The sequence below is a fragment of the Apteryx mantelli genome, chromosome 5 (assembly GCF_036417845.1).
Source record: "Apteryx mantelli isolate bAptMan1 chromosome 5, bAptMan1.hap1, whole genome shotgun sequence".
In the NCBI taxonomy this organism is placed as follows: domain Eukaryota; kingdom Metazoa; phylum Chordata; class Aves; order Apterygiformes; family Apterygidae; genus Apteryx; species Apteryx mantelli.
Genome location: NC_089982.1, coordinates 74,974,542 through 74,992,061, shown reverse-complemented (window position 1 = coordinate 74,992,061; position 17,520 = coordinate 74,974,542). Strand labels below are relative to the sequence as shown.

General features: G+C 40.4%; 1 protein-coding gene across 1 annotated transcript in view; it reads right to left on the bottom strand.

Moving 5' to 3' along the window:
• Positions 1-17,520, bottom strand: part of SORCS2 (sortilin related VPS10 domain containing receptor 2) — a 562,610-nt gene that overhangs the window by 238,114 nt on the left and 306,976 nt on the right. The window contains exon 3 of the mRNA XM_067298263.1: positions 4,181-4,280. Coding sequence (XP_067154364.1) covers positions 4,181-4,280 — 100 coding nt within the window. The remainder of the gene's footprint in view (positions 1-4,180; positions 4,281-17,520) is intronic.

The following is a 17,520-nucleotide window of genomic DNA, read 5'->3' as shown; positions in this document are numbered from 1 at the left end:
TTAGTTTGGAAAAACATGCAGCTATTGGTCATTGTGACAGCTGGGAAATCTAAGTGTTCAACCCATTCAACTAATAAGTCAGCGTATGCACAATCAACATTTATTTTCTATTAACATGAAAACCTTGAATGTATACCGCTTAGCTGCCGCTTTTGCAGAAAAGGATAAATAGAAGGATGTATGCTTTATTTGCATTTGTACCAACAAAAATTAAAATATTTGCTGAATGTGGAACAAAAACAGAGTTTTCACTCAACTCCTTCCCAGCAACATTATACAAATGGTATTAAAATAAACATGTAATTTATACATCTAACAGCATATATTCCCTATAAAAATGTTATATATTTTGTTGATAATTTATCTCAGTGAAACTGAATTTGATAACTTCTGTCCTCTGTAGACAGGATTTACTTTGGCTGGCTGCAGACTGACACTGTGGAAAGCAGAATTCCTTATTCCATGAGTAAATATGCACCACTTCCAAATCAGAATTACAATGTGGCTTTGGAAAACAGAGGACCCAGATCCAATTATTTTTCCCACACTGTCCATTCTAGGATGCCTGCAACAGTTTGACACTACTGATAATACCAGCACAGAGTCATTACTGAAAAGGAGATAATTACTAAGTTCTGTTTTTTTATAGTGTAAGAACATTCCTTATCAACGCATGGCACTTCAAGGACTGCAACATGGCCTGCGGTATAGAGTAAGACTATTTTATGTCACGGATCAATGAAAAAGTGCCTCCAAATGGAGAAGTCAGAGATGTTGCGTAGGAGGACTCACCCTCATTACCCTACAACTTTCCCAAACCCTGTCAGAGCAATGTGATTAATAGTTTTGCTGTCTTTGGATGCAGGTTTCTGCTACACTGAAAGAGCCATAATGCATAGCAAACATTAATGCATCCTCAGGAAGTGTTAAATCCTAATTACACTGTTATATCTCGCATTGCTCTCTTGTTTCATAGCATTTAGAGTAAGCCTACATGGTCTTTTGCAGCTAGGTGCAAATGTCTTCTACTTTTGCTGCTGCCTGACTGCAGTTCAGCTCTGAATCAGAAACAATACGGTCACAGCTCACACCATGATTTCATCAGAAAGATCGGTCAGAGCAACACGCAAAGGGCTCTAAAGCTTTACCCTCCGAGCTCTGCCATCATCTGTTGTCAAAACTGGGTTTGTTAGCTTGAGTCCCATGGTTACTGCAGCAACACAATTTTTATATCAGAGTTTTGTCACATTCAACCAGTGCAAGACCCAGGCGTAGTGAATTTATCTCAATCTACAAAAGATTGTGCAGACATGACCTTGATATAACTCCTTCCTGATTGTTCCTGGAGACCAATGAACAGCAGTCATCAAACTTGTTCATAGAAAGGTAAGATAGAAAAAGAATGTGCCACTTTTTTGCATGGATTCAATGGGGTTTATAAATGGATTTATTTCCTTCCACCAGCTAGTTCAAAGTCCCCAGCATTCTTACAGTTAACCTTGTAATTGATTCTTTCTTATACAGTCCTTTTTCCACAGAGCACTAGGTGAAAATGATATGGTTTTAACCTCTGCATTTGCTAATGCACTTCATAATAAAAAGCATAATTCTGTGGAATTTTAACGTCTTTAACAAGAGGGTACGAAAGATAAGAAGGATCAACTTTTTCTTTTCAACCGGTCTTCTTAAGAAAGTGCAAACTATAGCAATCCACAGGGACTGAATATTTTCAGCATCATTTCAGATTTGCACTATAAACCACATGTTTAAGTCCATCGGTTTATATGGTATAATTACAACTCACAGATTACAGGCACATTCAGTAAAATTCTAATTCACTCCAGAAGTTGGTATATTGGTGGAGATAAACTGAGAAAATAATCTCAGTTCAAGAGCTAGACTGGAGCCTTCTAGCAAATATTTGATCTAACTGCATTGCAAAATAAAAGCCGCTTCCCAACTCTTTATACGCCTCTGTAGGCAGCTGCAGTTAGACTCTGTTCAGACCCACAGTCACAAAGTCACAGCAACCTCCACAAGACCATTCAATCTTACTCTTATAAATAGGATTAACTATGATTTTGATAGGATGAACCGTCTGTGGAGGTGCCCAAATTTCTCCATTGACTTCAGAGGGAGAGCGAGCGAGCTTAGAGTAGACACCTAAAGTCTACACAGCTAAAATCAGGCGATGTCAATTCTCTGCGACATTGAAGTGGAAATGATGAGCATTGTATCTGCAGGAAGAGTTCTTCTGCAGATGATGTCTACATTGAGTAAATGGGAAGAGTGAAACTCTGAGACTTTTGCTCAGCTCGGTAAAGGGAGTCAGAACTCTTAATTGGCTCTTCCACCCCAACGCAATTATGCTGAAATGGACAGATAGGAAGACATTTTCCATCTTTTGAAGTGGCTTTTGTGTAATCACCAGGTCATCTTAGTGCCTTAATCAAATGTCCAACATCAGAAAAGTTGCCATTATGACTGACAATGTTCTTAGCAGATCTTGAGACATGGGGACTCCTCCCTCACCTGCCGTGTGTGACTGCAACACCCCCAAGGCAGATCTGAAAACGTTGGCTAAACAATTTAACTGCACTGCTTTCACCATTCCTGTACCGTGTGTGTATGTATGCCCCTTCATCTGTATAAATATATCTCCATCTGGCTTCATTTACAAGCCCTAGAAATCCTTTTTGCTCTTCTGTTTTTGTTGTTTGTATATTATAGAACATCTTGTTGAAAGCAAAACTCAGCATAAAAATAGCATATTTAATGACCACCAAAATTTAACAAGTGAATTCCAACATGACGATAGTTTATTAAGCAGGGTTTGTATGTCTATGGACTTCAAGTTGCCTTGAGCAGAAATTATATTTTTCTGAGATCGGGTTAACATGAAATTTTTGTAAACATCAGTGTCCTTCAGTCTTGAAATTCAGCAGTGATCTTACCACTGATTGTTTTGCCAGACAACAGGCACATTTACACTGTCACAGCCCCCCACATGTTGTGGAGGCTTTTACAATGCAGCTGGAGGAGCTGGGCAAAGCTCTCCCTGGATTTCTTCTCCTTCTAGCCTTCATGACACAAACTGACATGAGTAAAGATTTTTTTTGATTCTTTTTGCACTTGAAATCACCAGTCGATCTTAGCTCTGAGATGCATAGCACTCAGAAATTCTGTGCTTGGTGGTAGTCCCACTTCAAGAAATGAAAAATCATTACTGACTTCACAGCAGATTAAAAATGTATTATCTAACTCAGGCATAGCATAGCTTGGTCACAAAATCTCCAGTCACAATTGCAAGAGAAATAAAAAATGTACTTAATCATCCAGGCAGCCTCTCTGAGTTATCCTGATTTTTGATTAGGCAGAACAGACAGACAAACACAACTAGCACTGTCTTCCCAATCAGCGGCCTCTGCATGAAATCAATTCTTCTGCATTACACTGTAGTTAAAAGGTCTCTATCAAGAGAAAATTCTTACTTCATGAAAGGCCTACTGTGCTTGTATTACTCACAATAATATATTCACAATATATTTCACAATTCCTGCAGTTTAAATCATGGGTATTTTGCAGACATAGAAGGGTTGTTATTGTTTTCTCTCATAATCACTCTTCCTGCTTGCTTCTAACATAACATCCATTGTAAATACATTCAATGGGTCGATTTCACTCTCACTTATAAAGTTCACTTAATCTTCCAAGGCTCCATGAAAGGCTTTTGGTTCAGTAACAACGCAGGAACATTTTTTAAGAAAGAGTTTCAAGGAGAGGGTCTTTTTATTTTTTAATTAAGGTTTTACACAGAATAAACATCATTCTCAAAGATAGATTGTCCAATTCCTACACTTTATACTAAGCAACCTCCAAAGGACTTTGAACTTCCATGTAACGGATAAGGAGGTTAAATGCTAATCCCAGAATTTGCATGGATCTGTGAAAACCTACAATTTCCAGGAGTCAACGTCCTCAAAAGTTCAGCAAGGCATGTCTCCCCTACTGTATTGTTCAGCAAGAATAAATAACCCATTTCCATATGTCACAATTGTACCTGTGGTGACCAGCAACTCCGTGAAAACCACTTCTCTATATTTTAAAAACCTATAAAACAAACTTCACGCAGTAGCAGAGTCTCAGCTGCACTGTAAGAAGTCATTTTTTTGCCACATACCTTTTTCTTGTTGGTGGGGCAAATGTAGAAATTGTCAATAACAGTGGCAATCCCAGGCTGTAGATTCAGCTTTGTGTACAAAGTCCCAAAATCGGATGACCTGAAAGAAATCAAACATCTGTAAGTGCTTTCTTCTAAAGGCCTCAGCAGAAAAACATGTCGTAACACTAACTATCCACTTTCAATGCTTCTCTGTCACCCTTTTGTTCTTTTCCTTGCTCATTAGCAACTAAAATAAACTTGCCACTATTAAGGGTATTTTTGCAGGTTTGAGAACACATTGCTAGTTCTGTCTGTATTTTGCAATTTTATGCAGTGCTAGTTTTCATGATGACACTACACTGCAGCGAAAGAATCACAAAATGTATACCTTCCCATTACCCACGAGTCGTGAAAAAAGAGCTAATCACAGCAAAGGCTTGTATTTGAGTACTAACAACACCTATTCATCTATGCAGAAAAAGAAAAGCTGACTTCAGAACCTAGGGCTGCATAAGAGAACAATTATTTGGCCTGAGATCTGGAAGACTCGCAATGGACCTCTACAAGAATTTGTACATGACAAAGGTATCAGCCTCCTCCAGCTCTTTTTCAGATGATCACTAGAGCTTTGAATAAATAAAAGCAAAGAAAGTACCTGACTACCACCATGCATTACACACAAAGCTATGAATACTATAACTGTGAGCACTATGCAGAAATATAGCTTCATTTACCTGAAAAACCTGCAGTATAAAACAGCATTTGTTTTAGATATCTGTATCGGAAATGTGTAGCACAAGAAGAATGCACAGGTAAGATGTTAGTTAAGGAAAATGTTATTCAGCAAAACTCAAAGCAAGCCAAATCTGAACTTAAATCACTTTGGATGAAGCCTCATTTGTTTTATACAGGATCTAAATGCACCATCTGGTCTCTCCGTGAAAACAATTTTTCCTTTCTTATTTGGAAAGGGACGGAGACACATTGAAAGCACCCGTCCCTTCTTCAGCACGAAGCCCTTCCTAGAACAGATGGTTGTGGGTGGACTTCTTTTACATGGTACTACAAGGTATTATATCCTTGTTCTTCACTGGAGTAACGCTCAACCTCTAAGGGATGGGCTGCCCTGAGCACAGCCCGCCGTTCGCCCTGTGCTCTGCTCCCAGCCTCACCACCTCCAAGTCCTGCCACAGACGTCACTCGAGTCTAAGGTTGCAAATTTATCTATTTTATAGTGACATCTGAATAGATTTGACCCATTTTTCCCCCCATAATGTTGCTTGGCCTGCAGATATACAACAATGCATCACAAAAGTTAATGCAATCATAGCAATTCAGTTTTGACAAATAATTATGTAGAAATCAAATATACACAATTGGGTACATTGGGTATTCAGCACGAAGCTGATTAATTTCCAAAGGGGGAAAGGATGGACAGTGCTAAAGCTAACCTGCTGGAAGCATTTGACAGAAAAGAAATTAAAGCAAATGCTAAAATACTGACTTCAGACAGATGTACTGAAATCATGCAGAACAAGTAGGTATATTGGAAACAAGAACCTAGTATATTCTCTATAATGAAATAAATATCGGGCCAGTGGCTTGCCCAGTAATAAAATCCTGGAATAATTCTCTGAACCTTAAAGATGATCCAGTTTACTTTGAAGAGGCAGTTACAGGATTAATACAATGGGACCACTAGAGAGTAACACCACAGGAGTAACAGTGATGGCAACTGTGTCAAGGTAATAAAAGAGTACAGACAAGAAGCCCAAAGAGAATAAGCCATTTTAAAGATAAAAAGTTCCACTCTAAAAATTCCTACTCTAACCCTCATGACTCATAAAAAGTATTAAAAGGCTAGAATAAAATTGTAACAAAAAAGAGTATGCTAAGGTAACTGAGGTATTTGAAGACAAAATGTAGAAAATTTAGATGGCCAAAATCTTTCAGTTTCTGGCACAAACTAGTTATCTCAACAACAAAATAAAAGTTGGAGAAAAAAAAAGAAGAAATCCAATTCCAACTTGACACCACAGGCTAATTCATGTACATAAAGGTGCACTGTGCCCAAGCAGGAAGACCCTGACTGGCAGGACATCTGTGGATCTCGGGAGAAATTTCTTCAGACCCTAAAAACTTTGTCACTAAAACCCAGAAAACCCAGCAATGCCAGCTGCTCTTTGAGACATTTATATACAAGAAGACACAGTTCAAGTACACTGTTCAAGAGAAAAGCTGTCCAAAACAACTGATTTTCGAAATTTGCTATAAGCCAGAGAGAACAGGTCACGACAACTTTTCTGCTAGAGATGTGAGCTCCACAGTGACTCTGCATATGTACAGAGCTACCACATGGTGGCACATGGCTGGGACAGCATTCCCTGTCCCTGTAAAAATGCTGTGGGGTTACAGGGCTGGGGAGGAAGAGCTATGAATTCTGGCATCTCAGACTGAGTGTGCCTATATCAGGAATAGACTAAGAAGAAGCACAAAGTGTGTTTTGTACCAGCTGCAGAAAAGGAGGAGACCTGCATGCTCTTCCAGTAATGAAGGGATTTTTTCTGGGTTGAAAACCAAGGTTGTGCCGTGTCAAAAGTACTAAGGAAAGGAGAAAAAACAAAAAAACAACCAGTTGTGTTTATTAGGATAAATACATTCTTCTTCTGTCCTAAAAATTCATGAAAAGCATTTCAAGGTAAAAATGGAAAGAGGATGCAACAGGGAGGTGATATGAAGAGCAAAACGGGCCTTTAGAAGGGTCCTAATAGAGCATGGTTTATTTGTAGTGGAAGCACAATCCTGGCACTTGGTAAACCAGAGGATGAAGTGTAAAGGTTGATTTCTTAAAGATGAGCCTGGCCTGCACTTCTGCAGGACTTGAAGTTAGGTACATTTTTTGCTCTCTGTGAGACGTTCTTGTGGATGCAGCAAGCTCTGCACACGTTACTTGCTGCTGCTCATCCATCTGTACTAAAGGCTATAGCTTGTTTGGATGTTTCTTAGCATAGCAAAGCTCAGCAAAGTGGAGGACTCAAAGGAATAAATCTTTCAGTATTCAGGTGATGGGCCATTCAGGACAGGTCGAGCCGTCGATGCTAGGACTATGTGATTACTCATGTACGGATGCCGACATCACGCAACCCGTTTCTGACAGGCCTTCCCATTAGGTAATAGCTTCTTTGAAAGTGTGTATATCTGCTGAAATACGAACCATTCTTCTTCAAATTCTTTTTCTTTATGGAAAAATCACCTGTCACTGTAATAACAGCATGTTGAAATAACAATCACCAAAATCGTACAATGGTATTACAGCAAGGACAGAATCGTGTATTTTTTATTTGTTTTAATACTGTGAGCTCAAACTATACTTGTGAAAGCAACCAAGTGGCACAGAGATGTACCCTGATGAAATCAAAGCTTCAAAAACCCCTAAACTCTGGGGAAAGGTGGATCTCTCCCTTAAAAATGTAACTTTTATTATATTTGAGCTAAAATAAAACTGTGCCTAATATAATTTGGAACTGTACCTAAATTCTTGAGTCTTTCAACAGAAATGTTGAGGAAGAAGAAATTTAAGACGTACTGAAAGAGACATGAACCAAATGTTTACCTATCTAAACTTCAGTATCATTATACTGCTCTCCACTGATGACTCACACCTATGATTCAGTATTGCAGTTAGGTGTTTTCCAAGATGATATTTACAAATATATATTAAAATATATGTCAAACAAACATATTAAAATGTAGATAGTAAGATTTTATGGAATTTTTTAAAGATTGCATTCCTGTGTCAAATTTAGTAAGAAAACAAAGTGTCAACTGCGAATGCTTCTTTTTTTATTTTCATTAATTTTCAAATAATTGAAAAGACTGACTGGAAAGACAATGGTTGGGACATTTAAACACATACATGTTGATCAGATTTCTTCTACCTTTTGTCTTTGAAGATTAACTCAATCTGCATGCTAGCAACATGAGCGCTATTGTACATTTTCTCCAATTAACCAAAAATCCTGGAAGACAACAATGAAGAGGTTTCAGGTGACACAAGGATTACTTAATTAGCCAAAAAAAGGCACTTGGAAAAGAGACAGAGAAGATCTGCTGTTTTGGATTAGTAATAAATTGCCAAAAACAATTAATGATTCAATTGAGATACACATTATAGTATTGAAGAAGCATGGATCTATGCATAACACTCATTAGGATTTCTTCTCATCTGAATCTTTTCCAGATCGTATTGTAAATGTTTTCCTCTCTCCTTCTCCATCTTTTGGTCAGAAGAATAATCCAATAACTACATCATTAACCTTAAAGTGCAGGAGAAATGAAGTCCTCGCTACATCAATGAAATGAAAATGAAATGAAAAAATGAAGTTCTCGCTATATCACAGACTTATGCCTAACACTGGGATTTCCTCTGCGTTCTGGTCTCTCTCCTAAAAAAACAGAGACAATACTACCTCCTGCGTCTCGAATGTCTGTTATAAGGAAAATACATAGATATCTAGAGGACAGTATAGTAATGAAGGACTGGCTGATGGGATATCTAAAACGGATACATCACAGATTCCAGCTACATAAGCCAAGACAAACCTAATGCAAGGGAAGTAACCAGAGAAGTATCATTAAAAAAATTGTACACTAATGTATCTTTATCACTTAATGAGCACAGAAGACTTCACAGGCCCTTGTATGTACAATGTGGAAATTGCAAAGACATTGGTTAGCCTTACAAAGCCTTTTTAAACACCGCCACCAACAAAAAAACCCAAAATCCAAAGCCTTTCTTCAGAGTAGAAACACATTGTAATGACTGGATTACAGTACCCAATGCTCTATTTAGGAATTCATGCAGATGAATGTTTCTTCGGTGGCTGTAGAAGCGTATGACACCTAGCAATCCAATTAACTCACTACCCATGAGCTATCAGCTCTGCTGAAGTACTTTCTGAAAATACCTCTCTCTCTGCTTTCCAGAAAAGTTGAACCTTTTTGAACCTCAGTGATATTTTTGCTCTCAAAAATAGAAATATTATAGAAATGTTTCCTGCTTAATCCTGTTTTATTGTAAATAGTCAATGGTGTAGGCAAGATCTAACAGCTAAACAGTTTACCAACTTCAAGTTTAGGTAACAGAGTTTACCTTTTTTCTCATACGCACTAAGAAGATGAATTCATCCTGTTTTTGTTTACCAATCCATTACTGATAACATTATCTGTATTTTTAAGAACTGTTAGATTAGTCTATCAAAACAGCCTTTTCGGCTAAAGTAAACTGCTCTGTAACGCTCTGATGAGCACAGAACATGGTACAGCTCTGTATTTATACAGTTATAGAGATTTCATCCCACTACTGCAGATATTGTAGACAGCATATGCAGAGTTCTCCAGTCTCCAAGTCTCTCTCCAGAGTTCCAGTCTTCCTGGAAGCACAGTGAAGGACAAGCAGCCATTCCTAGCAGCATTTTAGTGACTTGTAAATATATATTCACATTTGACTGTGAAATACTGACTCCAAAACACCCACAGGAAAACAAACAAACAAACAAACAAACACAAAAATGAAACACTGAACAGCTGCATTTGTATCCAGTAAGAATCCAAAGAGGATCAAAATGTCCTGAATTCTAGAACTCAGCTTTTGCTCAATGCATAAAATATATTTGATTCAACCATCTGCACTGAGAGTGAAAAACAGTACTTGGTAGCCCATAATAAAAACATGGAATTAGCCTGCTGGGTGACTTCGGCAAGCCAGTTCCTTACAGGAATTATGGTTACTATCACCAAAATGAGGAATGATCACTGCCTTCCTTTACAATATACTTAAAAAATAAAGGGTAAAAATGCTAAACAATGCTACGTGTTGGCTTCTCCCCTAAGGTTTGACCATGCTGTCATCCAACCTGTATCAGCACTCTCCACAGTGCCTGGTCGAATCCCACTACTGGCATGCCAGACTACAGCTTTTTATCCACATGTTGCAATTACCTTTCTAGAAAGTGTTTCTAACAAATCTTATGCAGGATCTACCCTCACCCAGACTTGCCCAGACACAAAGCTTACAACAGGACTGGAATCATTTATGTTTCCTTACGAGGACAAATAGGGGGTGGCAAATACAGCTCTGGGTATGGGTGAGTTATTTGGCTCAAATTTGGCTCTTTTTACGTAATATGTATCTTACATACTGTCTCACACATTGTCTTATTGGTTATCTTCTGTCGTGAATTTATTATGCTGTTTTTTTGATTAATTACTTTATTTGTACAATGAACACACAGGCATACACTTAAATTTCACTAGTTAGCAGGACCATGCATTCAGTACATGCCACATATCTTCCAATGCTATATTTACACATTCCTACTCTGCATAGTCTCATTGTACAATTCCAGAGTTACCTTGTGTAGCCCTTCATTAGTCCTTCAATATACTGCAAAAATCCTGCTCATTAGCCCATTATCGAGCTGCTTATCAGTTAAATTATCAAGCTCCTCATTACTCTGCTGCGCAGCTCCAGTCATTTGACTTCATATTTTACAGGCCTACAAAGCATTGCTGTAGCTTCTATTAGCTGTAATTATCACCTTCTCCCAGAAATTGTTAGTTTAGGTAGGACATCTATTTGGAAACAACTGCCTTGGAGTATTAATTCAATCATCAGTACACAGAACTTGTAGATGGCATGTAGCAGAGGGCACAGACTGTAGCCTGCTTCATATTTGTGATGAATCCTCTCAACCATAGAATAGTAGTGTCACAGTGAAACAGGCGACAAGGCACATCCAGAAAGGTGGGGATACGTATCACGTAAGTGAAACCTCCATGTTATTTCTTACATTTCTATTTGCAAGCCAAGCTGGGCTGGGGCAGGCTATGGACCATGCCGCCCCCCAGGCTTCAGCTGCAGGACACCTGGCTGTGCCTGGGAGGCCACCTGGAAAACTCCCCTTAGCCACTTGTCCCTGTTAAAAACAAAACAACTGAAATGATCCATGGTCAAAATACTATTTCTGAAGACTTACTTTTTAACATTGATCATTTCAGTAATCCTGCTTAAAACTAAGTCATACAAACAGCTGTAGTGGCCTAAATAAATGGGTAGAAAACCAGAGTGCAAAGGTGGAAAATAGGAAAAGAGGAGTTTCTTACCACACCTTCTTCACTGAATGAATTCAACATACCATGCAACCATTCCCTTAGCGTACAAGCATTTATCCTGAGAAACAATCCTGTTCAGATTTAGTTTCAGTAGCTGCAAATCCAGCATTGCATTAGTAAGTCTCAACAAGGAAGGGAGTATGTAATGGAGTGTTACTGAGAGACAGCTCTGGCATATTAGAAGCATAAATAAACCACTACCCTTGCTAACTCATACAGTGCTGCAAAAATGATTAATATTAATTTGTTTTCTTTGGTATCATAAAAATGCTAGCTGGATTAAAGAGTACAGGAAGAATTTGACTGTTAGGTGTACATTTTTTAATAGAAAGGCTTTGCTTCACAAGGTCAATTTATTATTTCTGAAAATACTGTTCTGAAAACAAAAAGGTGGCTTCTCTTAACTATTTAATCATTACCTATGAAAGAAATGAACACTTCACTTCCTTTATAATGTTACCTACCACCAATTTTGAGAAAAGTAATATTTGCTGAAAATTCAGGGAAAAGAAAAAGAAAGAAGAGCCTTTAGGGCTAAAATGTGATTTTCCAAATTACATTTACTAACCAGGCTGCCAAAAGTGGAAACATCCTTATATCACTTCCAGTATGATTCTTCTTTTGTGAGTGTTGTGACTGGAAATAAGTAATTAACAGAGGAAAACTTCTCATCCAATATACTGCCCCTTCTTTGGGGATGGGGGATGGTTTAAGAACATTTTCTTGAGGCTTGCAAGGAGCAGTAAAATTCTCCACCATGGAAAAATGCTAGTTATTTCCCACAGCCTTTTTATTTAAACCACTACACACAGCTGAAATATTTCTGAAACAACTGTATTTTCCTATTAACAGTCAGACAGCTCCTTGGAAGGCAATAAGGATGTTGGGATGTATGGGAAGAGAGAACTGGCCTTGTGCTCTCTGAACAGAGCAGCACATTCTCCTGTTATTGCTGAATAGATCCGGCTGCAACAAGAACACTTACGAAATTAAAAAAGAACTGATAATCTTTAAATAAATTATATGTGCACATTCACATGTGATTAGGTATACCTCTAGTAACTGGCTCTGCCAACTATAATAGTCAGCTACTTATTCTTCAATAAATGGGACTCTTCTTTAAGTCAATTTGTGGATGTTTTTGCTTTTGCTGCGGAAGTGTTGACCTCAATTTTATGATTGCTGCATGAGGAGCAGGGAAGGGGAGCAAATTCTATGGCCAGGTTGTAGCACTTTATAAAAATGGTAAATGAAGTCAGTGTTTCGTCAGTAATTTGACTGTGGTACTCGTTGCCACTGAAGCCAAACACTTCATAGAACTGAGGGAGCAGCTGGACATTTTTATAAAGAATGAAAATATCCCCAAACAGTAAGTAAGTACAAATAAATAGACATTGGAAGGTAAAAAGCCTTACGCTGAATGTATTGGAGACCTACCAGGTCTCCCACAGTTGTCTGTTGTGGGTTTTCTGGAGTCGTTCTTGGAAACTGCTAGTATGCGACATGGGTCGAGCATGGGCAGTGCCCCAGTGGAGTATGAGCTCATCCAGGACACCAGTTCCTATGCTCCCAGTGTTAAAGGAGTGATTATTCCAAGTTATTTCAATTGCCTCAGCAGCCAGACCTTTACAGGCACCGTTTTGAATTCCTCTCCTTCACCACCAGCTCATTAGCTGTATTGTACAACCCCGCCTGCCTCATACGTGTCTGTCCGTGAACCAGGTTGCCGTGCTGTATCTGAGGTCATGGCAATGTTCAGAGAGTTAAACAAGATCAGATTTTCTTAACAGCCATTAAAATCACAGTGTGTCTGTGCCACCTGAACTGACACTTTGCAAAACACAGTGGTTAAGTGTGCAGTTAATGATGGGAGGAGGCATATGGTAGGAAGCTGAAGTAATCGGGGCGACTGGGGGAATTCAAACAGCTCACAACCTCTTCAGCAGGATTTGTTTCTGTTACTTGTTAATGATCCCCCTCGTAAGCTCCTAATAGCCTTCTACAATTGCCGAAGCTTTTTTTTTTTTAATGTGTTTTGCTTAGAACTTTCTGCAGCCAGATTTCCCCTGCAGTTGCTCCCGGTAACTGCAGTGACACCTGGGGATGGCAGAGCCCATCGGCTGTAGTGTGGCCTGCTGTTGAACTTGGCAAGAGAGCAGCACGTAAAACCCCAGCAGATGTTTCTGCTTTTGTAGCAGCTCTTCCAAACCCTTGGCCAGACATAAATCCAAAAGAGATCCAGAAAAGAGACAAATGGTGCCACCACCACAGCTCTTAAAATTAGAAGGCAGAACGAACCTTTTCTGCAGGACTCAGATAGCCCATTAGCAGCAGAAGGTGCAGTGAAGTGCTCCCATAAATTATGCAGACAGACTACAGGGGCTAGCCACAGCAAACGCTACACATCTTGCACTGCATCCCAGTTTGCTAGGAAACAGAATCCAAAAAGACAAATACATGCATTTACGTGGGAGTTTCAAAACTGAGAACATCATATTTCATAGCAACAAGTACAGGAAGCAGGCTATTTTATGGCCATTAACACTTTCACAGGGATCTACAGTACTTTCCCACCATGGGAATGAATAAAAATTAAACAGAAGAGAAATGATCCTTGGCAGAAGAAGTATTTCTGAATATCTGCCATGCTGGATCTATTTTGTGAAAGGAAAATCATGTGAAGCGCGCGTTCACAGCTGACACTGTACTTTAAAGGAGAGAGGGTTGATATATGCCTGGGTGACATGCTAATACATTTGTTCACTTGATGATGACTAACTGCTCTTTATGGAAGCTCAGTCCCCCAGAAATTGTTGCCGTGTAATTTCAAACATGAGTGAAAACAACCCCCACAGACTAAGATTAGCTCACTGCACTCATAACAACACAAAGCACTCAAGGAACTGAAAACTTCAGTCACATTCCTGTCTACCATTAAGGGAGACTAGGAAGAGAAGGGACCCAGCTTCAAAAAAGGAGGAATCCCTATTGTAGGAATGAAGATTATCACGCGTTCTCCTGCTTGCCCTGGTGTGGGCCGTTGAAGCTCGACTGGTGCTCCAGAGAGGAGGCAGCGCTGCGGGCTGGGACTGCGGGCAGCGCTGGGGCCTCTCGCCGAGGCTGCGCCGCAGGAGGTGGGCTCCAGGTCTGCAGGAGGTGTGCACAGGCGGAGGCTCCAGGCCACCGAGTAAGGGAGCTGCAGGAGGAGGGCAGCAGACTTCGCAGCATCTGAGATGCTGCCAAAAAGATTGGCTGGGTCTTCTCCGAGTCCCTGCAGCTTCAAGAGCCTGAACTCTGCACTGAACTGAAGTCTGTGCTCATTGGTTTGGGTAACAGAGACCCCCAGGTGGCCAAGGCTGGAAGCTGGTGACTTCTGGCACCGGAAGGACAGTCCTGCTCCCCCTGCAGACCTGCAACTGCAGGGCAGGCTCAGCGGCCTGGCAGGACCTGGAGGGGCTGGGACCTCTGGCCAAGGTGGCACCGGAGCCGGCTGAGCCTGCGCCCCGCACCAGCACCGGGCAGAGGCAGCGAGTGTCGGTAGCGGGAGCCTCCCAGCTGCAGGGGACGGAGGCCACCGGCTGCCGACCCGGCCTGCTGCCTAGGGAGCCTGCTGCTTGCCAGGGCCTCGGATCCAGGATGCTGCCGAGAGACTGCCGAGTTGTTTCCAGCCCTTGGGCTGTTACCCCCGTGCTCTTCCACATGGGCACCAACGATACTGCCAGGGGAGACCTGGAGCGTATCAAGAGTGCCTCAGGGGCAGGGGACAAGGGCATGGGAGCCCAGGCAGTGTCTCCTCAACCCTGTTGGTGAGGGGAAAGGGCTTGAGGAAGAGTGGACAGATCCTGCGGGTCTGTGCCTGGCTGCACAGCTGGTGTTGGCAACAGGGATTGGTTTTTACAACCATGGGATCCTCTTTGGGGATTGAGGACTGAGGGAGAGACAGGATCCACCTAACAAAATGGGGCAAAGCATCTATGCTCACAGGCTGGCCCACCTGGTGCGGAAAGCTTTACTCTAGGAATGACAGGGAGGGAGATGACCATCCACAACGATGTAAGGAATTGGTGGACGAGGTTGGCAAGAAAAGGGTGCTGTGGATGAAAAGAGACTTTGTAATCTACAAAACAGGGCAGAAGGGAGCCCACCCCATGTGCAGGCACACCAGCAAGGAAGTGATCTGAATCTGAAATCATAGTCCCATCCCAAACTACACATTTGCAGTTTGAAAGATGGCATAAAAGCATTTTGTCTACATTTCTTCTTCTTGCAGTCATACAAAGTTTTGTTCAAATGCCCAAAGCAGTCAGGCCTACCAAAAAAAAAAAAAAAGAGAGAGAGAGAGAGAGAGAAAAAAAAAGAAAGGGGTCTTGCCCAGTGAAAGCCTTTATTTTGGCTGCTGTTGTTGATTCCACTCAAAACCACCACTCTGGGGAATTTAACCTACAGAAACTTTGGCAAACCTTTTGGTACATGTGGTCAAGCCTCAGGTTCATAGTGAAAGTTCAGTACGATACCACTACTCTACAAATAAATGTACAGATCCCGTATGTTAGCCACTAGTCCCAACAGGCATATTTTATTAAGTTCTTTTGATACATGACTCGGAAACAGGCTCACTCACTCTTACACCAATAAAATGAAAACCACCATGCCAATGTTCAGGGAGATTAAGATACATCTGCTGTTCTTGCTTCCAAATCACATCCACTCCAAGGCAATTTTTTCAAAAGAAGTCTGAGCCCCAGTTATCTCTCACTGGGAAGAGCAAAAGGAGGGTAGTGAGGAGGAATCACTCAATACTATGTCCATTGTGCCACATCTGTGCATAATCCCATGGAATTCAGCAAGCTAGACTCTGCCCTCCTTCAGTCAGCTTCATAATATAAATGTATGTTTACATCTAAATTTATGTTTGGCTTAATGTTAGGTACTGACCCTTCCATTGCAGTGGAGGAAACGTCTTTTGCTCTGCTTGGAGATCCACCGAATTTGCTGGGTTCCTTTTCTGGCAAAAGAATCAACCTCCCATTTCAGAGCAGAAGAACTGGGGCAAAGACTGCACATTTGTGTCTGCAAAGGAAGCAGTAGCTTGGGTGTTGCCACAATATAAGTGAGCAACATCACCAAATCAATCAATAAATATTCTCATTTGTAAGTAACTTGTGATACTGTAGCGTAAATTAGATAAAACCTCCTACAGAAGTCTCAGATTTTCACTTAAGTAACAGTGATTGGAAGCTGTCACATAGGGAAATCAAAGAGCCATTCAAAGACTGAAGAAAGATGAAGACTAGCCCTCAAAAATATTCTGGCCCATGCTTTGACAGCTTTGTAAATCTATATAACACTTGTAGGGAATATTATTGAAGCCCTAGGAAATAAAACAGATACTTATGTGAGAACTCCCTCTGGACTAAAGCACTTCCCTTTACTCTTTTTGAGATGAGAGAAATGCTATGAGCATTACGCACAGAAAAAAACTGCAGTTCTCTTTGCTGACTTGCAATCTTATTAAATACCATTAAAACAAATCTGCCTTACAATTCAGTTTATCAATATGAAAATTTCAACAGATGTCACTTGGTTGAAACCACAGACACCTTTCACATCCAGACTCTACAGTACTTTCCAAAAACACCTACCATGTCTTCATAGGTGCCCCAGATGTTTCTCAAAATTGCAAATGACAACTACTCCACTCAGTCTTTTATGTGAGGAAAATGCCTGAGAAGCATTTTAATTTGTGCAATTAGTCTCTTCACATGTCCATCCTCACTCTTCATGGTTTTTCCAAGCACTAAGTGAAACACCAAGTCTTGAGCTAATTAAAAGCATGCTTCATCCATTGAGCCTTCCAGTTAATTATAAGACATGAATGGCGGGTAGCAAGGAAGTCAGGCATTGGCCTACACGTACGTCAGAACCAAAACTGCAGAGCTACAGAATATGAAAACGAAACTGGGGAAAACCTGTCTTTCTGCATCAGCCTTATATATCCATTTCTCCCATTGAGAGAGCAAATATTTCAATTTTGTTTTAATAAGAAATTAAAAAATCACTGTCTAGGATTCCTGGTAAGTTTAACTTACTATGGGTTCTCCGTTGGTAGACCCTGCACAGACATGGAAAGGACTAAGCTATACCTTGAAAAGCTCACAAAATAATCTGACAAAAGTTAAATACCA